The 27,807-nt window shown below is 36.0% G+C and overlaps 2 protein-coding genes and 1 long non-coding RNA gene across 3 annotated transcripts; 2 read left to right on the top strand and 1 right to left on the bottom strand.

Moving 5' to 3' along the window:
* Positions 1–426: 426 nt before the first annotated feature.
* Positions 427–2,203, top strand: LOC125257188. The gene is made up of 2 exons (XR_007182262.1): positions 427–698; positions 1,183–2,203. It is a non-coding gene; the product is annotated as an uncharacterized LOC125257188 (long non-coding RNA).
* Positions 2,204–5,877: 3,674 nt separating this feature from the next.
* On the top strand, positions 5,878–8,728 carry mkrn2os.2 (MKRN2 opposite strand, tandem duplicate 2). The gene is made up of 4 exons (XM_048172979.1): positions 5,878–6,080; positions 6,191–6,240; positions 7,466–7,634; positions 7,749–8,728. Exons 1-4 carry the CDS (start codon positions 5,878–5,880, stop codon positions 8,002–8,004), a joined length of 678 nt encoding a protein of 225 aa, XP_048028936.1. The 3' UTR covers positions 8,005–8,728.
* Positions 8,729–10,932: 2,204 nt separating this feature from the next.
* tsen2 (TSEN2 tRNA splicing endonuclease subunit) lies at positions 10,933–22,580 on the bottom strand. Its single transcript, XM_048172912.1, is given in 14 exon segments — positions 10,933–11,141; positions 11,215–11,304; positions 12,507–12,618; positions 12,902–12,938; positions 15,967–16,042; positions 16,044–16,106; positions 16,213–16,263; positions 16,896–16,970; positions 20,004–20,411; positions 20,413–20,503; positions 20,580–20,619; positions 22,114–22,180; positions 22,255–22,365; positions 22,367–22,580. Coding segments are annotated over 14 exon segments (1,347 nt in total). The 5' UTR covers positions 22,433–22,580; the 3' UTR covers positions 10,933–11,081.
* Positions 22,581–27,807: the final 5,227 nt, after the last annotated feature.

Genomic DNA, 27,807 nt, shown 5'->3' with positions numbered 1-27,807 from the left:
GTACCGTAATTAAAACTTGTTTTTTTATCCTCTTTTCTTTTTTTGTTCTGTTCCTGCCTTTCCTTATGTTGTATTTCATTAATGTCATCTTTGATTCTTTCTGTTTGTTGCAAAGATATCTAATTATGATAATAATAATTTAAATATCTATCTAAATAATAACATGCTACATATATATGTATATATAGTTAGATAGTTGTAATGAGCTACTCGAGTAGTTTTTTCATTGAATACTTTTTTACTCTTACTCAAGTAACTATTAAAATTATTACTTTCGCTTTTACTTTGAGTAAATATTTCTATGAGTTCTTGTACTTTTACTTTGGTACAGTTTTTGGATACTCTACCCACCTCTGACGAACAGATACAAAAAGATGAAATTACAACAGAGAGAGAAAGCGAACAGTCTACTTACAGCTCAAGAGAAGATGACTGATCCAGTGATTTCAGTCAGTGCTCTGCAGTGAGGGATTGTGGGACACGGAGGAAGCGCTCGTGACTTCATCTGTGAAAAGATGAAGTCTTTGAATGATCTGTGGTGATCCCGATGGCACACAGACACGCCCAGCGTCACTCGAGCGCATCACACATCAGACACGATCATATTTGAGAAGAATTCGCTCGAATGAACTCAGATCTCATCATTCAGTCGGTTTACTGGAAGAACACCTGAACATGAACACCTCAGGAAAAGTTCAGTGAGTTTTTAAAGCACATTATGATGTTCGGTCACACTGTATTTTAGGTGTCTTTTATATGTGTTGTCACATTAGTTTTAAGGTTATTTAATGCATTAATAACATTAACCAGCAATGAGCAATACATACTGTGTTCATGTTAGTTAATAAAAACACATCTGTTCATTGTTTGTTCATGATCAGCTCAGGTCCATGAAATCATACTAACAGATACAACTTTTGATTTTAATAATGCATTAGTAAATGTTGAAATAAACACTAACATTAAGATTAATAAATGCTTCAGAAGTGTTGTTCATTGTTAGTTCATGTTAACTTTTTTATTGTAAAGAGTTACAGTGAAATTTCTGTGCAAGTTTGCAGTTTTTTTTTCTGACTCTTTTATTTTGCTGTTTTTCAGCATATTTTCTTGATTTTATAAAAAGTTTAATAACTTGCAAATATATTAAGAAATCATTGTTCGATGCTTCATAATGTCTGACAGGTCATGAGCGTTTAGAGGAAGTGCAGACGTCTGATGCAAACACTCATTTAGATGAAATGCCTACTGAAGAAAGAAGCTGACAAACACTTTCATGACTGAAAAATCACGTGCATATGAGTGTTTCCTTCAGATTCTTGAAGGGAAAGTTCACCCACACATAAATGTAGTCATCACTTCCTCACCCTCAAGTTGTTCCAAACCTGTATGAGTTTCTTTCTTCTGATGAACACACAAAAAAAGATACGGTTCATGGCTCTCATTGACTTCCATAGTAATAAAAATAATACAGGTGAGTAAATGATGACAGAATTTTCATTTTTGGATGAAAATCCCTTTAAAGCGAGTCCTGAAATCCTCAACAGATGACATACATTTTATATCTGTTCATGTTTCTCATGCTCCAAACACTACAGTGACTTGAGGGGAAGACTGTAAAACTGTTTTGCTTGGAGTCCAGGAGGAATCAGCGTGACTGGACTTTTCTTTAATGGGTTTATCAGGCTGATCTGAGAGCAGCGGTGACGTGATGTGAGATCTTTTGTTTCGCTCTGGGTATTTAAGGAAAGGTGTCAGAGCAGCCATTGAGTGTATTAAAACAGTGTGTGATGCATCTCTTCCTCTTAGAGACATCTTTGAGCAATTAATGTTATGTATTTGTTATTTTTGAATTGGCTTCTATGTGATTGGCACGATACATTTGTACCTGAGAGATAAAATAAAAATATATTAACAGCAACAGAAAGAACTGGCCTCCACAGCGTTTGGCGACCTTTAGGGTGTGTTTTGAGCAGTTCCCTCCTGTGAAGAGCACTACACTGCCTCTGCCTCCTGTGTTAAACCAGAACATGATTCTGGAGGTTTGATCATTACACCTGAGGATTCACTACACCTGAAAGTGGAACCAAAGCAGTCGACTACGTGCGGAGAAGATTACATCAACATCTTTCAAGCAAGTCTGTTCTTGTTAAAGGCTTTGAAAACAGTTCAAACACAAGAAATAAAAAGAGGCATACAACTTGAACCTGTTGCTCGCAGTCCACTAGTTTCTATGGCAATATCTGCTGCTTTCTTAAAAAAAAAAAAAACTTACATTAAAGCTGAAATCCAACCTGAATGACAAGACAGAATGAAATACTGTCACTAGTGATCATCAGATCCTTTTAACAGTTTATTTTACACACTTTGTGTTTAAGTCTTTTGTTTTGCAAAACTTTTGTTCTCTAGAAACCCAGTTTGGGTTAAAATTCTCTATGGTATGGTGTTGCCTCCAGCCAACATGGTCTATTTTAGTTTGTTTTTAATAAAATAAGGCACCAATTATTTTATTAAAAATGTTTCTCAGGACAGAATAACTCAAATACTAATCAATAAAAGTGCAAAAAAGACCAAAACATGACCAGCAGGGGTCCATTTTGTGTTTTGTTTCAGCACATGTCACATGACTCCATATTTTCTCCAATGAAAAGTGTTTTTTTCACTTGTTTGTATCCATTTAATCACCCACAGAAAATACGAGTCACCTTTACTGGCAATATATCATCAAATGTTTTAGAGAAAATACCAAAAAACTGTGTGTTTCCTCAAGGCAACATTGTACCATAATGGAATCGCATAAGGCCATACAGCCATAACAGGTTTGAATACAAATGTAATGTATCATATTTGTAAGGAAAAGAGTGAGAATTATCTTAATATATTTGCATTTTCACATGATTTTGTAATGAATATAAAATGTTACTTTTTATTTAATATGAAACTTTTAATACATTAAAAACTGGATAAGTTTGTTTTTAAAGAAATTGATGTTTTCAATACATACATTTCTTTTTTCTACATGAAAATGGCAAATGTTACAATTTTTCCATTGTGATACAATGTTACCTCGAGGCAACAAACTTATAAAAAATAAATACATTAAAAATGTATGAAAATGTTTATTGATTTTGTTAAAGTGTCCAATTTTAAGCAGGAAAAACACAAATCATTTTTAGAGGGTTAAAAGATCTATATTAGCATTATAAACACTGAATTAATACCAACATATGAAATTAAATTAAGGACATGCATCAGAAAAATTGGGAATGTTGGACAAGAATATAACAGCTTGACAGTAAACTGTTATTAATGTCAGACTATGTAAACAAAAACACAAAAAGTGGGAATTATGGGATAACAGACACAGCGATGCATCATGTTCAATAAGATCATTATGTTTAGTGTGATCCAGAGGATTAAAACATATATATTTCAGATATTTAGTGGAGTAATTTAGGCTACTATTAGGTCTGAAATATATATTGTACATTTTAATTTCCAGGATCTACAAACATAATGATCTTAATTTTATTTATTATTAATTTACTAGTAAATATGTAAAGTTGCATAAAATGGAAATACTCAATAAAGTAGGCTAACTCCTCAGATGTGTAATGGTTGGATTCCACAACTGATAATATAAAACATATAGGCTAAGACAAGACAACATTTACTGTAGGTGTCATCAAATTTACTGAATTTGAGGAATGTGAGTGTAAGCCAGCAGTGCCCTCTAGTGGCGGCTGGGTTTATTACACTGCCATCTCTAAATGCCACAAATATTAAACCACCTGGCTGTCAGTAAAACACATTAAACTGAGTTACTGCCTTAATAATATATTTTAATAATAAAAATAATATAAAACAACATTTTACCTTGTTTATATAATTTCATTTAATTTATAAAAATCAGCATAAATCCTTTTTTGGTGCAAATACATTACAGTAACTTGAACAATAATACAGTAGCTTCAACAATTGATTGCCAATTAAGTTTAGAATACAATGAACCAATCAGAACCCAGTTTAGGTCAGATAGCTGCTAATGCTGGATATTATGATGAATCAAAAATTTTAGTTTTTATCTATGTATAAACTGTTTATATAATAAAATGTTTTTGTAGTTTGTGTTGTCCCTTATCAGTGCAAAATTATCACAAATTAAAAAGGATTCATGCCAATATTGTCCAAAACCCCACTTTTCTAGGGCGTTTCCAAACTTTTGAAGGGCAGCGTATATACAGTACAGTCCAAAAGTTTGGAACCACTAAGATTTTTAATGTTTTTAAAAGAAGTTTCGTCTGCTCACCAAGGCTACATTTATTTAATTAAAAATACAGTAAAAACAGTAAAATTGTGAAATATTATTACAATTTAAAATAACTGTTTTCTATTTGAATATATTTGACAAAGTAATTTATTCCTGTGATCAAAGCTGAATTTTCAGCATCATTACTCCAGTCTTCAGTCACATGATCCTTCAGAAATCATTCTGATATGCTGATCTGCTGCTCAAGAAACATTTAATGTGTACAATTGTACAAAATATTTGTGTACAATATTTTTTTTCAGGATTATTTGATGAATAGAAAGTTCAAAAGAACAGTGTTTATCTGAAATCTAATCTTTTGTAACATTATAAATGTCTTTACTGCCACTTTTGATTGATTTAATGCATCCTTGCTGAATAAAAGTATTAATTTCTTTAATTTCTTTTAAAAAAAATAAAAATAAAAATTCTTACTGACCCAAACTTTTGAACGGTAGTGTATAATGCTACAGAAGCTTTGTATTTCAGATAAATGCTGTTCTTTTGAACTTTCTATTCATCAAGGAATCCTGAAAAAAAAAGTACACAACTGTTTTCAACATTGATAATAATCATAAATGTTTCTTGAGCAGCAAATCAGCATATCAGAATGATTTTTAAAGGATCATGTGACACTGAAGACTGGAGTAATGATGCTGAAAATTCAGCTTTGATCACAGGAATAAATTACTTTGTCAAATATATTTAAATAGTACACAGTTATTTTAAATTGTAATAATATTTCACAATATTACTGTTTTTACTGTATTTTTAATTAAATAAATGTAGCCTTGGTGAGCAGACGAAACTTCTTTTAAAAACATTAAAAATCTTAGTGGTTCCAAACTTTTGGACTGTACTGTATATATATATATTTATTTAATATATATATATATATATATATATATAAGTATGAATTAAAATAAATTTAATTTATTAATTTAATTTAAATGCATTAAATTAGACCTATATATTTAACTGACCTTTGATTTATTTTGCACATAATTTTACAGGTCAGATTCTGTTACTTTTTTAATTACAAAATGTTTAAATGTGCAATTTACTGTGTAATGGCATTAATATTATAGTTATACCATTTAATATTTACATTTCAATTATAAGCAGTTGTTCTGGTGTCACTGAAATACTGTTATAGTTTTATTAATATTTTGAATAGTTTTATTTGTATATTCTCCATTTTCATTTCAGTTCAAGTTTGAATAATTTTAATAAATATAGTCTTCAAAAAGCACCAATAAAACTGGATCATCTTTATGTTTTTGTCTGTATACACTGTACATGTGTGTGTGTTTAAAGAAAGAATGATCTGTTTATCGTCAGTCTTTGACACGGCGCAACTCAAGCCTGTCCTCACGTGAGCGCTGATGAACATTAATGAAGTTGCCATGAAACAGACACTGCTGTTCCACAGGTTTAATGGTGTCAGCTGCAACCGGATCCACGCGACCCGCTGACGTCACCCTCTGAAACACAGCAGCCGCTCTCTCTCTCTCGACTCGGCAGTACAGCACAGTCCGGCCCCATGTAGCGTCTGTCTGTGTTCGCTCCCAATGGACAAGAGCGTGATCAAATTCAACCACTGTGACAAGGACATCTTTTGTTTTTTCGTCCCGGATCAGTGTCCTGAATGTGGCGTTAGTTTCAGCGGGAAGAGGCTGGAGGAAGCACCGGTCAGCATTCCCAACCCCTTCTCCAACGGACACAAAGTCCCATGCGCTTTTCTCGTGGCGTCGACAGAAGACAATGTGCTCAGGTACGACCATTACAATGATCTGATGGAAGTTCCTGACGCTCTTAATAGAGGCGGTCCTCATGTAGAGATTCATTGAGCAGTTTCTTGGACTGACGCTGTGCTTCTTGCAGGGACTTTGATGGCCGCTCTGATCTGCACACAGGAATTACTAACACCAACGGTATGTCATTTTAACATGGAAAAAGTGCCACAGCAGAATATAAACATGTTTATTGGTAACAGGTGAAATATATTTGATCAGGTAATACATCTACTTTTGCAGTAAATGTTTTTTTAAATATGGTTTTTACAGTAAGGAAGTTTTCCCTGCTGTTTTATTTAAAGCACCGTCCGGCCTGAAATTGTCACTATATTTATTTTACTAAAGTGAATTTCTTGTGCCCACACATTTTTAACAGGCAAAATTTACAGAAATTAGTATTTGCCAGTGTGTGTAGCTGTCTTATAATCAGGGTTATTATAGTTAACTAAATTGAAACTAAAACCATAAAAATTGCTACTTGTTAACTGAAATAAAATACATATTTTTAAAATTTCTGCTTCTTGCCAAAGCAACATTTCTCAGTTTAAGTACTAAAATAACTGCACAACCAAAAAGATGATAATTCCGTAAATAACTGCAATTGCATGTTTCAAACAGAGATGGCGACAAAGAGGCAAAACTTACGGACTGCAGCTTTAATGCTTTAAATTGCACTTTTAAACATTTTGCATTTTAAAAAGTGCAGAATTATACAACCCAATCTCATGGGAAAACATAATTTTACTAGGTGGCGATTTTGTATGAATTCGTAAGATGTGAATCGTACAAAAAATGTTCTGTTATTTAAATAACGGTAAGGATGAAGTTCTTACCCTGAACACACCGTCACTGCTGCGTAAGTAGATCGTACGAATTCATATGAATCGGCTAACAATTCAACAAAATGTAAAGTAGTTGCACTGAGATTATATTGGAATTATACACTGCTCTGCCAAAAAAACGTCGCTTTTTAAATTTAAACGCGTTAAGGGTCTACGATTGGATCATTATTATGCAGATCCACCTCTTGCATAAAAATAAGACCACATTTATTTCCATAAAGACGTGCATCAATTTTTGGTCACGATCTTGTATTGACAAAGCAAGAGGTGAGCACTGTGTGAAGTCTCCTCCAGAACATCCCAAACACTTTCACTGAATTTAAGGTCTGGACTGATTCTTCAAGCTTAACTGTTTGATCACGATGAATCTTGACATTGTGATCCTGGAATATGGTCATGATGTGTCTTCCTACATGGTCGTTTAGGAAATGTTTTCAGCTATGGCTCATGGCTGGGCAGATAAATTCAAATGCTTTTTGTCATTTAAATGTGTCAAAGCCATTTGTTCTGTTTGTGATAAGGAATAGTCTACAACTACACAAAGGCCGGTGTTCAGCGAGAGCATCAGGGGTGGGAGCGCTGCATCTGTGTCCCGCTGGTCCAGCCCGACATGTTCAGTCTGATGAGCCAGTGGGATCAGTATCTGGAGAAGTTCTCCTCCGCTCAGATGTGGGATCCTCTGTGGCAAAGGTGAATGCAAACATGTGCACAGAAAACTGTAACTCCTTTGATATTTTGCATCCAGTGCAATGAGTTTCAGACATCTTTATGTGTGCAGAAGGTGTGAATCTGTTTATTTTCCAGCTTTAATGAGGAAACGCACAACTGCTACAGCTACACGCTGACCTTCATCAACTGTGTGCTGGCCACGCAGTCCAAGCGAGCCCTGAGCAAAGACGAGTTCACGCAGTCGTTCGTCCTGCCTCGGATCAAAAGAGCTTCCAAGTACATGATGTTGTGCCGCGAGATTTCCCAGAATCACTTCTACATCGTCGACAGCCCGCGGAGAAACTCGCAGGAGAGTCCGAGTGAGGAGGACGAGGACAGCAAGAGCAACTGAGCCTCACCGATTTCCTGTTATTTAATCATTTATATATCTTGTATCAAGGTGAAATTTGATTGAATGATGTCTAAATGTGCCTGTTAATCTGTGCTGTCATGAGCTGAAATGCCACTTTTGTAAAGCTTCTGAAAGTCAGACATGATACTTCAGCTGAACCTGAGACTGAATGTGACTTAAGGCCCGTTCACACCGAGAACAACAACATCATCAGCATCCACACCAATGCACCAGATCGGTCTGTTTATTGTAAGTGCTGCAGATTTGGCATTTGTCGCTTTAAATGCTCGAGCTCTGAATTCTGATTGGCTGTCAATGATTTTTTATTGGTCATCAGCTGTGAATGTGATTCCAACAATGTTGTTACTCTGTGTCATTATCATCTTATTTTAAATTCAGAACGATTTTTAAAACGATAACTTCGTCATTATTGTAGTTGGTGTGAACAGGCCTTTCATGCAGAATTTTAATGTTCTGTTCACATTCATGCAAACATTCAAGCCGCTTTTCCACCGTCAGGCCAAACCGTTCTCATTGCTGTTGAATGCTCGAATCTGATTGGCTGACGAACGTTCTAAGGCGTGCAATTATTTTCAGGGAAATGCATGGCTAAAGTAGTTCCAGGCAGATCTTGACCGCATTACAGTTCTATATCACTTCACCAAATGATTATTTCAAACAGCAAAAGAACCAAAACCCACGACAACGACCTATGGAAGCCCGTTTCCGCACAAAAAAAAAGATGAATTGCGACTTTTTATCTCAGAATTCTGACTTTTTAACTCGCAATTACGTGTTTATATCTCACAATTGCGAGTTATAAAGTCAGAATTCTGAGATATAAAGTAGCTATTGCGTGATAAAAAGTCGCAATTGCGTGAGATAGTCAGAATTCTGAGATAAAGTCGCAATTGTGTGATAAAAAGTCAGAATTCTGAGATAAAGTCGCAATTGCGCGATAAAAAGTCAGAATTCTGAGATAAAAAGTCAGAATTCTGAGATAAAGTCGCAATTGCGCGATAAAAAGTCAGAATTCTGAGATAAAAAGTAGCTATTGCGTGATAAAAAGTCGCAATTGCGTGATATAGTCAGAATTCTGAGATAAAGTCGCAATTGCGCGATAAAAAGTCAGAATTCTGAGATAAAGTCGCAATTGCGCGATAAAAAGTCAGAATTCTGAGATAAAAAGTCAGAATTCTGAGATAAAGTCGCAATTGCGCGATAAAAAGTCAGAATTCTGAGATAAAAAGTAGCTATTGCGTGATAAAAAGTCGCAATTGCGTGATATAGTCAGAATTCTGAGATAAAGTCGCAATTGCGTGATAAAAAGTCAGAATTCTGAGATATAAAGTCGCAATTGCGCGATAAAAGTCAGAATTCTGAGATAAAAAGTCAGAATTCTGAGATAAAGTCGCAATTGCGCGATAAAAAGTCAGAATTCTGAGATAAAAAGTCAGAATTCTGAGATATAAAGTAGCTATTGCGTGATAAAAAGTCGCAATTGCGTGATATAGTCAGAATTCTGAGATAAAGTCGCAATTGTGTGATAAAAAGTCAGAATTCTGAGATAAAGTCGCAATTGCGCGATAAAAAGTCAGAATTCTGAGATAAAAAGTCAGAATTCTGAGATAAAGTCGCAATTGCGCGATAAAAAGTCAGAATTCTGAGATAAAAAGTCAGAATTCTGAGATAAAGTCGCAATTGCGCAATAAAAAGTCAGAATTCTGAGATAAAAAGTCAGAATTCTGAGATAAAAAGTCAGAATTCTGAGATATAAAGTCGCAATTGCGTGATAAAAAGTCAGAATTCTGAGATAAAGTCGCAATTGCGTGATAAAAAGTCAGAATTCTGAGATATAAAGTAGCTATTGCGTGATAAAAAGTCGCAATTGCGTGATAAAAAGAAGTCTGAGATAAAAAGTCGCAATTGCGTGATATAGTCAGAATTCTGAGATAGTCGCAATTGTGTGATAAAAAGTCAGAATTCTGAGATAAAAAGTCGCAATTGCGTGATAAAAAGTCAGAATTCTGAGATATAAAGTAGCTATTGCGTGATAAAAAGTCGCAATTGCGTGATAAAAAGAAGTCTGAGATAAAAAGTCGCAATTGTGTGATAAGTCAGAATTCTGAGATAAAAAGTCGCAATTCATCTTTTTTTTTTTTAGTGGCTTTTTTTTTTTTTTTTTTTTAGTGGCGGAAACAGGCTTCCATACTGACCAAGCAATTGAATGTAGTACACAACAATAGGATAAAAACAACAAATTATTTCCAATGTTTTGCCACAAAATTGTTTTATGTACAGAAATCACATCCTCTCAAACACACACACACACACACACACACACACACACACACACACACAGTCGGACACACTCACAGAAACGCGTCTCAGCGCTGCTCTGATGATTTAATCAGTAAAAAAGTTCAGCAACTTAAAAGCTGCATGACATTTCTCACTAGTGAGGTAATAACGGCGCTGTTCTTGAAGCAGATAAACTTACAGTTTCACTATCGGTAGACGCTGCTGCCGAACACTGTTGAGAGACTCAGGTCATTCACACACACTTCATCTCCTTCTCTAATAACTGCATTAGTCTGCTGTCAGTGACTCAAGCCTCCGTCACTAACTTTAAAATGACTTTTTGGAATTAGCAACGGAGGCTTGGGATTAGATGCGTAAGGAATCAGTCCCGTGTTTTAAGAACAAAAACCTGACAAATGTCTTGAGGTGTGGTGACCGTAGTATAAGCAGAATAATTAACTCTGGGCCGTTGAATTATTAGAAAACAATGCACATCCGAGGTGTAATGGCCACAACAAGATTATTATTGTAATAATTCAATGCACTTTTGTCAGTTATTCCTTACTTAACTGCTCCTTACCGTGGAAAAGCGGCTTTAGTGATAAAACACAACAGACTACACTGGTCTTCTCTCAATATATTTATTGTCGAACACTCTTTGATTTTGTGTCTGGTCGTTGTTTAAACAATCTCTGCACATTATAAAAAAAAATAAATAGCAACTTAATATTTTGAAGCAAAATAAACATGCAAGGAATGGAAAAAGCAATGCTGTGTTAAACTTCCTCCTGTTCTGTTCGCTCTCGTGAGGAGACCCATCTGCTCACCAGCACCTCCTGCAACACATGACGGAATATTACAGATCCAGACATGAACAGACACCTGTCGAGACACTCTCTGCTCTCATACCTGTACTGTGAACCGCTTCAGACAGTCCGGCGAGGACAGCATGTCTTCTGTCAGGTTTGATGGAGTGATGACGTAACAAAGCATCAGTTCCTGTACAGAACACACAAGTGTATGTTCAAGCATTACTTCAAGCACACAATTTTCACTTTCCATAAACGAGGCCTATGACTGATTTTTTGGTTTGTTTCAGTAAAGTGTCAATGAAAAAAGGATGCTGAACCTTCATCATCCACCTCAGGAGGAAGTTTTGTCATTTTGGCAACCCTGTTTTCAAAATGGTGTTACCCTGATGTGCGATTTGGTCATTTTCTAGCAATAAATATTACATCTAAACTGAACAGAAAAAACAACAAAAAACAAACAAAAAACATTAAATACAATGCTTTAAAATTTCTCGGAAGAGTTTGGACCAAATGTTTACGGAAGAGGATTAGGGCCAAGCAACAATAAAACCATCTCGAGATTAAAGTCATTATAATGTGAGATTAAACATTAAATTCCAAGAAAAAAAGTCAAAATACAATGTTGAGAATAAAATCTTTAAATTCGGGTTTAAAGTCGTCATGTTTCAAGAAAAAAAACTTGTTAAATTTTGAGAAAAAAGCCAAAATAAAACTTTGAGAATAACGTTGTTATGTTTTGGTGAAAAACTCTTATTGTAGTCAAAATAATCTAATTGTAGTCTAAATAATTGTTAAGAATAAAATCATTACATTTTGAGAAAATTTAATGAGTTTAATCTCGCATTATAACTCGAGATGGTTTTATTTTTTATTATTGTTTAACCTGAATCCTCTTCCGTAAATGTTGGTTTGTAGTTATAGATAAACATAATTAATAATAATTTAAAAAATATATGAGTTTAATGTTAATAAATAATAAATATAATGGTTTAAAATAATACATAAATATATATTTATAATCAAATAAAAAAAATGAATAAAGTCAGTCATGAACTAGAGCGCAGTCAAATGGTTTAACGCACAGCTAGCCGTGGATTATAGCGCTTATACCATGATCATTTACCAGCATCGACAACTTAAAGCTGTTATTGATGTTTGCAGCTCAATATTTGATCGGAAGAGTAAAAATGACTTATTTTTGTTAGTTACAGCTTGTTAGATTAAGCATTCTGCCCGCTTTGTACTTATTTAACTTAGGTGCAAAATTATAATGTAGGGCGGGGCTTGATTTTGTCTGTGGGGAATTGATTAGATGGATCTGGTTTCCTATTGGTGGATCTCACGTGAGTGACAGGTTGCCCCGCCCTCGTCATGTAGGACGTGTCGTACCTTTGAGACGTTACCGGTGGTTCTGCTGAGAGCGGCGAGAGATCTCCAGCTGAAGGGCCGCAGCGTCGCGCCTCTGAAACACGCGTCTGCTCTCTCCACCACCACCGAGTAGCTGAACACAGAATGAAACTGAGATTATTTCAACGCAGTAAAGTAGTAACTCGAAGCATCTGAAGGCTAATAACACATTAAAGCAGTAAAGTTGACGTGAAAACACACTGCATGAATTGGGTTCTCAATCCAGTTTCATGTTGATGATTTATGATCTGCAAGTCGACGAATTCATGGTTATCATCATTAACAAAGACTGTTTCTGAGAAAGCAGAGTTTTTGTGTGAATTTCGGATGCAGTGATTAACTAGAAAACTATTTTCAACACATGACCAAGAACAAACCTCGCATGATAAAACGGTGGTCCTTTCCGGTAGAGCACTAGAAAAGAGAGAGATAAAGGATCAGCACTAGAACAAATGAGAATCTGAGAGCTGAAAAAGCAACAAACAAGATGCAACTCTATAGTGCTCTAGAAGCGAGAGTCATGTGTCAGCGCTTCCAATGACTGCTGAAGTTCACGGCCAAGACTCCAATGAGACGCGGAGCCAAGGGTCGGAGTGCGAGGACAGCAGTGCTTACTACACCTGAATAATTCACCTGTCCACCTCCAGTGTTACCGACACTACTTGGAAAATCTCTCTCACCCGCTGGAGTTAATTCAGGGTTCGGCCTAAATGTTTTAGAGGGACACGCCATAAACAACAGTGCTTTGAGAACAGATGGGCGATTCCACGCCATTACAAACTAGACAAGAAAACATGATTTAAATAGGATCTAACTGACAACTACTCTTGCATGAACATTAGAGCTTACCTAGATTTGTATATTTTCTTCAGAAAATCTGAGTAGTGCTTTGAGTTTCCATAAAACTTGATGTGGTGTTGCTCTACGGTGGCTAGGATGTGCTGTCATCCCACTTACAGTGTTCAGTCTGTGCACATGCAAAGCTTGATATTCTTTGGCTTCTACTGAAATTATTTTCATTGATGTAGAAAAAGAATAATATGAACTAGGCATATTTTGACTTAAACGTAAGTTATTAACAATAATTAAGTTATTATGGTTACACTTTATTTTAAGCTGTCCTTGTTACAGAGTAATTACACAAATAAGTACACTATATTGCCAAAAGTATTGGGACACTCCTCCAAATCATTGAATTCAGGTGTTCAATCACTTCCATGGCCACAGGTGTATAAATCAAGCACTAGGCATGCAGACTGCTTCTACAAACATTTGTGAAAGAATGGGTCGCTCTCAGGAGCTCAGTGAACTCAAGCGTGGTACCGTGATAGGCTGCCACCTGTGAAATAAGTCCATTCGTGAAATTTCCTCTCTACTACATATTCCACGGTCAGCTGTTAGTGGAATCATAACAAAGTGGAAGCAATTGGGAACAACAGCAACTCAGTCATGAAGTGGTCGGCCACGTAAAATCACAGAGCGAGGTCAGCGCATGCTGAGGCTCACAGTGCGCAGAAGTCGCCAGAGTCAATAGCTACAGACCTCCAAACTTCATGTGGCCTTCAGATTAGCTCAAGAACAGTGTGTAGAGAGCTTCATGGAATGGGTTTCCATTGCCGAGCAGCTGATCCAAGCCTTACATCACCAATGCAATGCAAAGCATGGGATGCAGTGGAGTAAAGCAGCCGTCACTGGACTCTAGAGCAGTGGAGACGTGTTCTCTGGAGTGACCAATCACGCTTCTCTGTCTGGCAATCCGATGGACGAGTCTGGGTTAGGCGGCTCCAGGAGAACGGTACTTGCCTGACTGCATTGTGCCAAGTGTAAAGTGTGGTGGAGGGGGGATTATGGTGTGGGGTTGTTTTGGACCCTTAGCTCCAGTGAAAGGAACTCTTAATGCTTCAGCATACCAAGACATTTTGGACAATTTCATGCTTGGGGGATGGGGATAGCCCCTTCCTGTTCCAACATGACTGCGCTCCAGTGCTCAAAGCAAGGTCCATAAAGACATGGATGAGTGAGTTTGGTGTGGAGGAACTTGACTGGCCTGCACAGAGTCCTGACCTCAACCCGACAGAACACCTTTGGGATGAATTAGAGCGGAGACTGTGAGCCAGGCCTTCTCGCCAACATCACTGCCTGAACTCACAAATGTGCTTCTAGAAGAATGGTCAAAAATTCCCATAAACACACTCCTAAACCTTGTGGAAAGCCTTCCCAGAAGAGTTGAAGCTGTTATAGCTGCAAAGGGTGGCCGACTCCATATTAAACCACATGGATTAAGAATGGGATGTCATTAAAGTCCCAAAACTTTTGCCAATATAGTGTATTAACAACATGTACTTCCCTGCATAATTTACTGGAGTAAGTACACAAGGACACTATAAAATAAAGTTACCAACTTCTTTAACTTTAAAGGGTTAGTTCACCCAAAAATGAAAATAATGTCATTTATTACTCATGTCGTTCCACACCCGTAAGACCTTCATTCATCTTCAGGATACAAATTAAGATATTTTTGATGAAATCCGATGGCTCAGTGAGGCCTGCATAGCCAGCAATGACATTTCCTCTCTCAAGATCCATTAATGTACTAAAAACATATTTAAATCAGTTCATGTGAGTACAGTGGTTCAATATTAATATTATAAAGCCACAAGAATACTTATTGTGTGCCAAAAAAACTAAAGTTTTCAACAATATCTATATTGACAGATTTCAAAACACTGCTATGGAGCTTTACGAATCGAATCAGTGAATCGGAGCGCCAAAGTCACGTGATTTCAGCAGTTTAGCCGTTTGTTAGGAGATCTGAATCACTAATATCGAAACAGAAGACTAATTAAGCTCAGAAGCTTCATAAAGCAGTGTTTTGAAATCGCCCATCACAAGATATTGTTGAAAAGTCGTTATTTGGTTTTTTTGGCACACAAAAATATTCTTTATAATATTAAGGTTGAACCACCAGCTTTATGGATCTTGAGTGTTTCAATGGCTTTGCTCTCAATGCAGGCCTCATTGAGCCATCGGATTTCATCAAAAATATCTTAATTTGTGCTCTGAAGATGATTACAAACTCGTGTACTGACCAATATTTTCTTGACGGTGTAGTGTTACCTTTTTACTTTGAAATTTGTTACCAACTTCTTTTTCTTTAAAAGTGTAAAGTGTTTGTCACAAAGCGACCCCTGGAGACCCTTTATTCTTTAAGTGTAAAGTATTGCCCTTTTTTCTTTAAAAGTGTAGCAAAAATTTTTGTTAAGTGTAAATCAAGCGTTACGTTTTTTCTTTTAAAGTGTAGTGTTACCCTTGCTGAAACGAACACAAATGCGAATGAAATTTCTTAACTTTAAAAAGTGGAATTGCAACATTTATTATTAAAATAAAAAAATCGGTTTGATGTAGTTCAGGTTTTCAGTTGAGATTTTAGAAATATCCTTACTTAAGTCAGTTCCATATTTAATTCCAGACTTCGGCACCCAGCCTTTACTGCGGAAATAGTGATAGGCCGTGTAGGAAGGTGGAGAAGTTTGGCTGCAGTGAACGAAACATCGTCCAAACCTGAGCGACGGACAGAGGTTCCTACAGTAAACAGGACCAGACAGAAGCAATGAAGAAACCACACATTTATACGATGTACACAAACAGACAATTCGGGCCGCACACAGTAACGACAGCAAAAACTCACCCCGCTGTAATAAACTGACAGGCATCCGAGAGCATAAACCAGAAAGAAAGCCTGAAATACAAAGACAAGCATCTTGTTAGGAGACAAATTACTCTGCATCGCTTCTCAATTGATTTGCTTGGTTGCTAACAAGGTTATGTTAGGATGTCTCCTAAATCACACGGGCTTAGGTTCAAACCGACGATAGCCGTCCCAGAAATTACACAGGGGAATGTCAGACAAAGGTAAAGCATACAGTGGGAATGATAAATAATCAATTACAAAATATCACACATTCCTCCCAAACGCTCTTTGCTTAGACTCTAGGGTGTATTTAACCGGAGAATGATGGGATGTGATTACATTAACGAGAAGGAGTGGTAATTTCAGTAAGCTGTTGTTGAGGGAGGTTGAATTAACACTTAACATTCGGAGAATAGAGTAGATAAGATATTCACAGCTTCAGTTCTGTTGTTTGGATTGGCTCTGTGCAGTGAAATCGCTCGACTGCATCCAGCTGTAACAATAAAGCTCCACTAAAATACCATTCACCCTATTTAACACAAACCTGACAGATACAAACCAGGGGCACGAGACCACAGCGACGGAGGGCTGGGAAATAACTGCAGCAATATCCAATATGTTGACAGACAGGATTTCTTGGATGATGCTTCACACGGACAGCTTGACCTTCAGTCACTTACTTCTTCATAACTCAGTTGCAGGTACTCCATCATGGTGAACGGGTTGATTCTGCACACCAACTTCTCCCGCTGGTCCTGACACAGGAAGAGTCCATTACTAGAAGGTTCATTCTTAAAACTAAGACTGGAGGATATAGTCTTCAAAAAAGTTCTTCTATTAAGCATGCATTTCATTCAGAAACACATGCATGAAGGCATCTTTCTGACTTAGATATTTCCATGACTTTTCAAATCGTTCATAATTACTGGATTATGACTTTTTGTCTCTCAAAGGACACAGAATACGGTTGTCAGTCCTGTATTCGAGTCACGTTCACACACAGTTCAGTTAATTACTGGAGCGGTGACCGCAGTCTGTAATCCAGTGTTTCCCAACCGAGGTGCCTGTGTAAAAAATACTTTAAACATTTAAAAATTGCTAAAATGTGTACAAAAAAAAAAAAGCATTTAATAAATGCCATCAATCTCTGACGTCTCCAATAACAACACATAGGCTAACACACACAAATTCGTAATAAAAATGCATATCACAAGAAAGGTTGGTCTAAATTTTGGCGTGGGATTGTGCATAATGTTCATTCCTGTGTCAACATCCAAAGCACGCACACATAAAGTCGCCTCTCAAACAGCTCACGAGTGACAAATTGATTTCTTTTTTGCGGTCGGGCCAGTGGTTCAAATTTTTACTTGCCCCGCCAAAATTTTCACTTGCCCCACAACAAAAAATTAATATAATAAAAGAAAAGAAAAGAAAAGAAAATGGGCCGATAAAATATGCCTAGTTATTGTTTTTGTTGTTTTTGATACATGTAATCTTAATAAATAGGGTTATGACACCAAAAGCCACTAGATTAACTTACTTAAATTTTAAATATTGTTAGACAAATAAACAGCAACTAATAAAATAGTAACAAATAATCAAATTGAGTAAAAGCAAAAATAAAAACAACAGAACAAACATATAAATGAAACAAATGGTGCTTTTCAAGTTTTTCATGCAGGTTTAAACAGGAGATTTTCAGGTACAGAAATTGTAATCTAGTGTATAGCTAACTATATAACTATAGGTTAAACTTTATTAAAGTTAATCAGTCAAGAGCAGTTACAGATGCATAAATAATGTTTTGAAATGTTGAAAATATAAAACGTTAAATACTGTTATTTGAAATTATTTAAAAAATGAAAAGACACTTTAAATGTGAAATTAAACCCGCCAGTAGGTGGCAGCGAATCACTGTTAATGAGCGAATCACTGAGATTCAACCGATTCATTCAAACGGCTGATTCATTCAGGAAGTGTTGCTCAGAGACGCAAAACCATTCTGTGGACTTTGGAACTATTTTTGTAGGCGAAATAGAGCGAAACAGACGATTTGGTGTCTAAAATGTAAGTCACTTGATATTAAGTTAAACTGTATGCTGTATAAATTAAGTATCATATTTGTAATCATGCTGATATTTGGAGAAAAACAGCACTCTTTGTTTAATATTGGTTAACTATATTAAATGATATAAATATGAGAGATATACAGGGGCATTTTCGCCCCTTATCATGAATTCTGGGTCATTCTAAAGGCATTTTAATAGATTAAATCACGCAGTGAAAGCGTGCACTCTAAATATGCACGCTCATTAGTCTAACCTACTAGACTACGTCACGTAGTGCATGCGTGCACTCAATGGGTGTTTTGTTTGTTTTTTGTGAGGAACATACTGAATAATGTCAGATCGTTAAATCAACAATTACGGTATCATAGACGATATATAACGCACACCCTACAGCACTGGCCTGATCGGACAAGTGACCAATCCGTCTACTGAGCGTCGTTCACCCCGGGCCATCGGCAGTCCTTATTGTCGAGCCCTGCACAATGTCCGTCTTGCCGAGTATTCACATAAACACATACGGTTATGTCCTACGTGAATGTAAACAGTTCAGAAAGAAAACGCAGTATATTGGATCCGTGCATCAGCTCTTAAAGTAACAGCAGCCTAATAAACCAAGGTTATTTTACATTTAATTACTTCAGTTTCTGTAATATTTCTTACCTGATTAGCCCTACTACTGTTAGACCTACCTGAAAAACTTACAGCTATTTATTTCATTTGTATCTTTATTCTATTGTTTTTATTTGTGCTATCGTTATTAATTTGTTCTTATTACTGACTGTTTACTTGTCTTTAAAAAATTCAATTCATAGTTTCAAATCTTGTGCAGTTGCAACCAAATTAGCCCATTGTAAAAACACAAATACACTGAGTGAGCAAACATTCAGATGAGATAGTTGTAATGGTAATTGAGCAATGTTTATATATGAATTAAAGCCTAAATGATTATCTGTCATCATATAAAGTGATCTCTTCAGAAGAAATCATTGATTGACTAGACTTTCAATGGACAGACAAAAAATTTGATAATATTAAAAATATCTATATAAGGTGATTCTTCCCTGTGGTATTGAATATCAATTCTTAAAGGGGCCATATCATGACAATCTGACTTTTTCCGTGTTTAAGTGCTATAATCGCCCTCCGGTGCATCTACCAACCCAATTTATCCACTAACCATTCAGAAACGTCTAAAAGTTGTAACTTCTTCCTGAGTCTCTCCATCAGTGTCGACTCCGGTTTGAACAATGTAAGGCTGAACACCGTTACTGACAATCCTCATTTTGGCTGCGTGAGATTCTCCAGCTTTGTTGTTGTTGAGCTGTTAAAGCTCCGCCCTCTTCTGGAAAGGGGGCGGGAGCAGCATTTAAAGGGACACACACAAAAACGGCGTGTTTTTGCTCACACCCAAATAGGGGTCTAGATCAGATATGAACACTGCTGTCGGTTCATGAAGATTTGACCGATCGATTGGACACTTGTTGTGTCAAAAGTGATAAGACTATTTAGTTGCCATCTTTGATATTACTTGTTTAAAAAAGATTGTCAACACTTGGAATTATTTTTTTTTCCAATCATTACCATTTCCATCAGCTACAAAATTAAATGCTAAATCTGCTAAACTTATTTTTTTTTTGCAAAAAGACAGGCCTGAAATTGGTCTTCATTTTTGCATTTGTGGATTGTGAGTTATTCTTATGCAAATCTAGATTTATGTACCATTGAGAAGCTTCCCTCGGTAGAGTTCCGGTTGTCGTCATCATCTTCAGAAACCTCCACCAGCACATATTCACAGGGTTCTGATGGTTCTGCGCTGGGCACAATCCGCTCTGAACTCAGCTGGCTTTCATCAGGTCTACAGCCGCAGTGAGCGATCCAGTCGTCATGTCTTCTGCACTTCACGCTGGGCTTTGAGAGCTGGTCCAGCCGCTCTGGTTCTTGAGCACAGAGTTCAGCCAGAGGGTCATGAAGAGGGTTTCCTTGACGCTGAGGAACTGCAGTATCAGTCTGATCCAGATTTAAATCGGCCTCACAAGACACATCATCCAATGAGCCGCCAATGCTATCGTCCTGAGATTTCATTGGTTCTTGACTCTGCTCCTCCTTGACATCAAGCTCCACTGGTTTTCGTGAGTATCTGCAATGCATGATTGACAGACTCGTCGTCCAATCCTTGCATCACGAGAGCCGCCCGCGCCCAGCTGAGACGCTTCTGGTATCTGGCGGAAATTAAACCAACACCATTAAACATCTAGTGCATACATGAGAATAACTGCGTACACATTGATTACTTACTCTGACGAGGAGATCACAGGCAGACATCTGTCTCCAACGTCTAAAACAACACAAAAAGAAACACAAGACGTATGAAAAAGTCATGGTCATATAAAATGTTTATGAGTGATTCTACAGAATTGGTGCAAACTGCTGTCCCACAACCAAAAAACACATTTAAAGCATTTAAGTATTCAAATTTTAGATGTTTACTAAGATCCTTCTATTATCTATTGAATCCCACAATAATATTTAAAATATCATTAAGATTAATATATATAAAATCATCATTTATTGGGTACTTTCAATTGAGAGGAGTCTGTCCTGAACCCTAATCCCTAAACTTCAACTTGTGAAAATATTGAAATATTTTTTTCCATTGTAGATTTTCTTTTAAAAAGTGAATTTTTTAATTTTTAAATCATGAAACTTCATGTAAAATAATGTGTCCCTCATTTTCACCTCACTACCGAAACAGTGTGTGTTTGAGTCATTGATCTTGATTTTAACACACTTCTACATTTCTGATCAGGAAATATTCCTGTGTTCCTCCTCTCACAGCAGATAGATCATCGTTCTGAGTTAAATGTGTTCAAAAGTCTAAAAAAACTTTTTCTGCAATTAAGCAAACTTTGTTGGGTATTATTCCATCAAATTTAGTGTTTTTGTGTGTTCAACTGTTCAGAACTGTGTTAGATAACATGTGCTGATCATCATCTTTGAGCGGCTCAAAAGTGTCGAAAATTGTCATTACCGAAACAGTCACTTCTGAAACATGACATCATTGGGGGGGGGGGGGGGGGGGTTATTTGATACATTTATATCTAACATTGTCACAACCAAAACTTCTCCACACGTTTCAGTCGTGACTGTTTCGGTAGTGACATCATTGTGACAAAAGGGAACACACAATCATTTATTTGGGGGAAATAAACACAATTTTAATACAGTTATGTGAATCATTAGTATTTTAGTTTGTTTTATTATGCAAATCATTAGTATTTTAATATGTTTTAGTATGCGAGTTAAATTGTGTCATGTGATGCGGTCACTACCGAAACATGGGATGTTTTGTCAAAAATAAAGTATACTGAATGATCAACTAAGATGTTATTATAGTGTTTGATTCAATGTTTATTCAAACTAATGAATCCTTCACTTTGAAATCAGTTTGATAAACTTTATGACTTTTACAAAGAAAGATTGAAGTCAAAATACAACAAATTTCATAAATTACACCTGAAATATTGTTAAAATTTTAATTGTTATTGATTTACCTGTGCAAACTTTTTTTTTAAAAATAGCAAAAAATATATTTACAAGGTAGATGTAAAGAAAATCTTAATAGGTCAATGTCTTCTTATTAAATTATGTATTATTGTGTTTCGGTAGTGACAAATTTGAGGAGAGGAAAAATATTCCGAAAAATCTTATGGATTTGTAACGACATGAGGTGAGAAAATCATGACAGAATTTTCATTTTGGGGTGAATTTCCACTTTGAATGAGCAATAAACAGGATTTAATGCTTTCAACATCTGTCAATCAATACCTACATTTCAACTGTTTAGAGATCACGTGCTCAGGTCTGGATCTGGAGAACACTCCTTTCCCAAAGTAACCCTTAAAGAGCGAAACACATTATTAAACTGTCTAATGTATCATGGCATAACCCGAACACAGGCACGCAGTCTCACCCTCTCGTACAGTGTGTGTATGTGCGCAGGGTTCGAGACTATGACTCGATGACTGATGATTTCTGCTCTGAAGATGCGCTGATCCTCCTCTGCGCTCCAGCACACGGGCAGAGGCGCTCCTGAAACACTCATAGACCTTCGCCCGCCGCTTGGGCGCCTGAAACACGGCTTCAGTCATGGAGGACAGGTCAGTCAGACCAAATAAACACCATCAGACAGCTTCCCAGAGTCCGACACACGGAGTTAAGAGCGCATGTTCGATCACAGCGCTGTGAGCTGCGGTGTTACAGCGAACTCCGTCCGTGGCGCTTCTGGAAACACCAGCTTTAGTTCCGAGGTTCTTGTTTCGGGGAATCTTCTTTTTCTTTGAAGTCCAAACATCAAATAATAATATTAAGTACGCGATATTTATCGTAAACCCACAATTAAATATAAAGAATATTTGTCACACTTTTATTCTAATTGTTTTGAGAGCATTGTAATTTGTTTCGAGGGCCAGTAGAGAGCAATGTTTCCCAAATAAACGTGAATTTACTGTAACATAATTATTCATACATATTTCGCACACTTTTAACCAGAAAACATATTTATAGCTATGTATAAACGTCAGGAAGCCCCTAAAAAACAAAAATCTGGTCTTTAATAATGTTCTCAAAATATTAGCACAGATACATTAGCTATCATCGTTCATGGAATTTATTCTAAAACGTTTGAACGTTCGTCTTACATTATTAAATGTTATATTCAGAAGAACTTTTAGAGAACATTCAAAAGTAACATTCTCATAATGTTTGCAAAATAGTTACCTAAGGAAAAAAAGTTTTCAAACATAAAAACTCGAGAGAACATTCAGAAATAACGTGAACGTGAACGTTAGGAAATCGTTCTTAGAACATAGTTTATGAATAGCATCCATTCAGTTTCATGTTATTACAGTAAAATGGGATTGTTATCTGAAGACAGGATGACATCACACTACAGTGTTTGTGTGTACAGTATGTGTTTATCTGTGCATTCTACAGAGTTGGAAACGTCATTTCCCACAAATTTTGTATTGTATAATTTCAGAGCTACACATTTCTAGTAATTGTGCAGTTAATTCTCATATTGTATTTTCATAAAGTTTAAGAATATTTTTCCTCTCTCCAAATGTGTCACTACCGAAACACAATAATAAATAATTTAATAAGAAGAGTCACATTGACCTATTAAGATTTTGTTTACATTTACTTTGTAAATATATTTTTTGCTATTTTTTTAAAAATGTTTTCACAGGTAAATCAATAACAATTACAATTTTAACAATATTTCAAGTGTAATTTATGAGATTTGTTGTATTTTGAATCCAATCTTTCTTTGTAAAAGTCATAAAGTTTATCAAACTGATTTCACAGTGAAGGATTCATTAGTTTGAATAAACATTGAACCAAACACTATAATAACATCTTAGCTCATCATTCAATATACTTTATTTTTGACAAAACACCCCATGTTTCGCTCGTGACTGCACATTTCCGGTAGTGACAGTAATGTGTTGGTAGTGACCGCATCACATGACACAATATTAACAAACATACTAAAATGCTACTAAAATATTAAAATACTAATGATTTGCATAACTGTAGTAAAATTGTGTTTATTCCCCCCGAATAAATGATTATGAGTTTCTTTTGTCACTACCGAAACATGGTGAATTTCGGTAGTGACAAGTTTTCGACACTTTTGAGCCGCTCAAAGATGATCAGCACATGGTTATCTAACACAGTTCTGAACAGTTGTACACACATTAAAAACTACATTTTATGGAAAAACACCCAAAAAATTTTGCCTAATTGCAGAAAAAGTTGTTTGGTAGTGACGTTCCTTACAGCTCCACACAGATTTTCAGGCTTTTGAACACATTTAACTCAGAATGATGATCTATCTGCTGTGAAAGAGTGTGTTAAAAAAAGTGTGTTAAAAGTGTGTCTCAGATCAATGACTCAAACACAGACTGTTCCGGAAGTGACGTGAAACATGAGGGACACATTATTTTACATAAAGTTTCATGATTTAGAAATAAAATATAACTTTGCTTTTATTTTATTTTTAACTTCACTTTTTAAAAAAAAATAAAAAAAAATCTATTTTTAAAAACAACATTGGAAAAAAATGCAAAAAATATATTTCAATATAATTTTCACAAGTTGAAGTTTAGGGGTCAGGGTTCAGGACAGACTCCTCTCAATTGAAAGTACCCAATAAATGATGATTTTATATATATTAATCTTACTGATATTTTAAATATTATTGTGGGATTCAAGTAGATAATAGAAGCATCTTAGTTAACATCTAAAATTTGAATACTTGAATGCTTTAAATGTGTTTATTGGTTGTAGGACAGCAGTTTGCACCAGTTTTGTAGAATGGACCCATATGTATAAATGCGTCTGTATGAACACATGTACACACAAACACACACACATGAAAGATCAGTGTGCACCCCTGCGTGTCTTTCATCGGTGTCCTGCACACACACCTCACACAGCAAGAGCAATGACAGAGAAGCTTTACTTGCTTTGTTTGAAGGGTTTTCTATCAAAACGAAAGACAGAACTTGACATCTGAGTGACGCTGCCGTGTGTTGGCGAGTGCTGGACGTGGGTGGAGAGGATCTGGCTGGAAGAGTTCGACAGGCTTTCTCATCTTCAGCATTCAGCGTGATCTTTAAACGAGATCTTTTGTTAGAAACCCCAGGTGCCACTCCTGTACATTACTGTGAGACGACACACATTTTCTTTGCTAAATGACATTCCAGAGCATTATATAGACTCAACAAAAATGTGTTCAGAGAATGTTTTACTAAAGTTCCCATTGAGCTCAAATTTTAACCCTCTGATGCTCTTCGCATGTCGGTCAAAAATTACAGATTTTTTTTTCTTTTTAATTTCAATGAAATGAATGTACTATATTTTAGTTTGATAATGTTTTTTATTTAATATTTTGTATTTTTAGGGGATTTTATGGTACTAAATTATTATATTATTAAATATAATTAATTAAATTCACTTTTTGAGCTGAAAACTGTCATAAATTTTGAATGCTTTAGAGCACTTAATTTTGGTCTCTTTTCAAAGACGACACTTGGCAAATTATTGCTGAAATGAAAAGAGTTTTAAAAAAAAGTTAACTTAATTTTCTGTTCATTGTTATGCAAAATACACAAAAATACTATTTTCAAATTTTATATATAATATATACTTTCAAAAACACGTTTTACTCTAAAACCGCAAGAAAATCAAATCCATAAATCAAAACAAGTAGTGTTCCAAATTTGAGCTTGATATCTCAAAAAATGAGCTTTCAGTAAGATTTTGTTTGGCCGCAGTACCAAACGCTTCCACTAGATGAAATTCCTCTCCCATTCATTTCCAATGCGCTCGTTTTTAACCGCGAGGAGCACAAGTGTGGCTATTTTTTTAACCTTTTCAAATCATGTCCATATTTTTTTGTGTGTTCACATAGCAAGTGCCAAAACCTTTACCAAGTTTCGTACCATTCCGATGAAGTAAAAAAAAAATCTAAAAAACAAAACAAAAACGCAAACGTAAAATTTTTGGGCCAAAAATGACCAAAGAGCACCAGAGGGTTAATTCTTGGTTATGCGAACATTACTTTTTGCAAACATTATGGAAATGATACTTTTGAATGTTCTCTGAATGTTCTGAAACAACATTTAAAAAACATTAAATGAATGTACAACTAAAAGATTTCAGAAAAAAAAACTTTCATGAACAACATATTAAGTTTTTGTGCAAACATCATTAAAGACCGGATAACAAATATTATATTAATGTTACTGTTCATAACTTTGAGAGAACGTTCCCTGTTAGCTGGGTTTACGTCAACCCTGAAAAGTAAATGTAAGTAAATACAAATGTATCTCCAAAGGGAGGTTTTGTCAGATTTTGTTAACATCAAGTCTTCAAACTTTAAGTAAGTGAAGACCATATTCAACATTTTCACTGCTGATTGTGTGGGTTTTAGCAATAATGTCTTTCTGTGTTCATAATGATCATGAACTGATGCTGTGGTCAAAATGAAGCAAAATATCATGACAGAAATACACAGTTAAGGTAAAGGTGCGGCTAACGCTTGCGGTGTGATTTGATGTCTTGATGATAAGATACTAGGACTCTACTGTTGTTTTAGGATGTACTGATCATGTCCTTACAGATGCTACTGCTGTAATATAATACCGTAATGTTGCCAGTGCAATCAGAAAACAAAACAAAACCCTCCTGTGAAAACATTTCTCTGTTTTCTGTTCAGCAGGTGTATTCCTTCACACATCAAGCTCTCGATATTCAAACACACGGAACAGATTCAAGCTGCTGTGTGTGAAACTCCACAAACACTTTCCTAAAGCCTGTGCTATCTTTGGCTGCATTCCTTCAACCATTTTTAAAGCAGCAGAATGTATTTTCTGAAATGGCTTGGCATTGTCCGTGAAGCGTCTTGGCAGGATGAGGTATCTGGGGGATTGATAGTAACAAAGCGAAGGATATGCTGATACAGCACAAAAACACATTTAATCATCATCATCAAAATAGACATCAGGCCACTGTCCAGAGCGGAGCCGTGTCCGAGCGCGTCCACTTGAAACTGTCCATTCCCATCCTGCTCTCGAGAGAATACGAGTTTATAAATCACCACTGAGCTGAAGTATGGAAAAGCTTTCCCATAATGCTGAACAAAACAATCAGCCCTCAGTATCGTACGGTTTATACATTTTAATGCTGTTTTTCACATGATTTTGATACTATTTGAACAATCGTACTCTAATTTTTTATATTCCAAATTAACATAATGAGTAAATACATCCAAAACTACCCTGATTCACTATGGTAAGCCTATTATACAGTAAGTGTTTATATTTTAGACCATGACGGGCCGGATTTGGCGTGAAATTGTGCAGCTACGTCACTCGCCTGTGTGTGTCGTCATATCCGTCGACAGACTAAAGTCGCTCCGGCCGCTTTGACGCGTGTCTGGTGTGGGAGGGACACAGGTCGAGAGAGAAAGACTGACATGGAGCAGCTAAATCTTCAACCTCTGGAGAATCACCTGTTTTAAACAAACGCCGAACAGAGGATTTATTTTAAAGGAAATGCCGGGTCTATTAATGGATAAAGCTACAGATCCTCTTCATCTAAACTGGTTAAATCTCTAGCAGAGAATCATCTTCATCTGCACAGAGCCGAAGCACAACCAGAACAATGTTCTTCTGTGAAATGCACGCAGTTTTGTTTTTTAATCACTAGAGGGACACAAGTTACATAGTGCACTAAGCAGACAAAACGATGTGCTAACTTTAAAAATGTACGGAAGAGGATTAGGGCCAAGCAATAATAAAAAAAAATAAAACCATCTTGAGATTAAAGTTGTCAAATTTCGAGAAAAAAGTCGAAATAAAATTTTGAGAATAAAGTCATTAAATTACGAGAAAAAAGTAATTAGATTATGAGAACAAATTCGTAATTTAATGACTTTATTCTCAACATTTTATCTCAA

The sequence above is a fragment of the Megalobrama amblycephala genome, linkage group LG21 (genome assembly GCF_018812025.1).
Source record: "Megalobrama amblycephala isolate DHTTF-2021 linkage group LG21, ASM1881202v1, whole genome shotgun sequence".
Taxonomy (NCBI): Eukaryota; Metazoa; Chordata; class Actinopteri; order Cypriniformes; family Xenocyprididae; genus Megalobrama; species Megalobrama amblycephala.
This window is presented reverse-complemented; position numbering and strand designations above follow the sequence as displayed.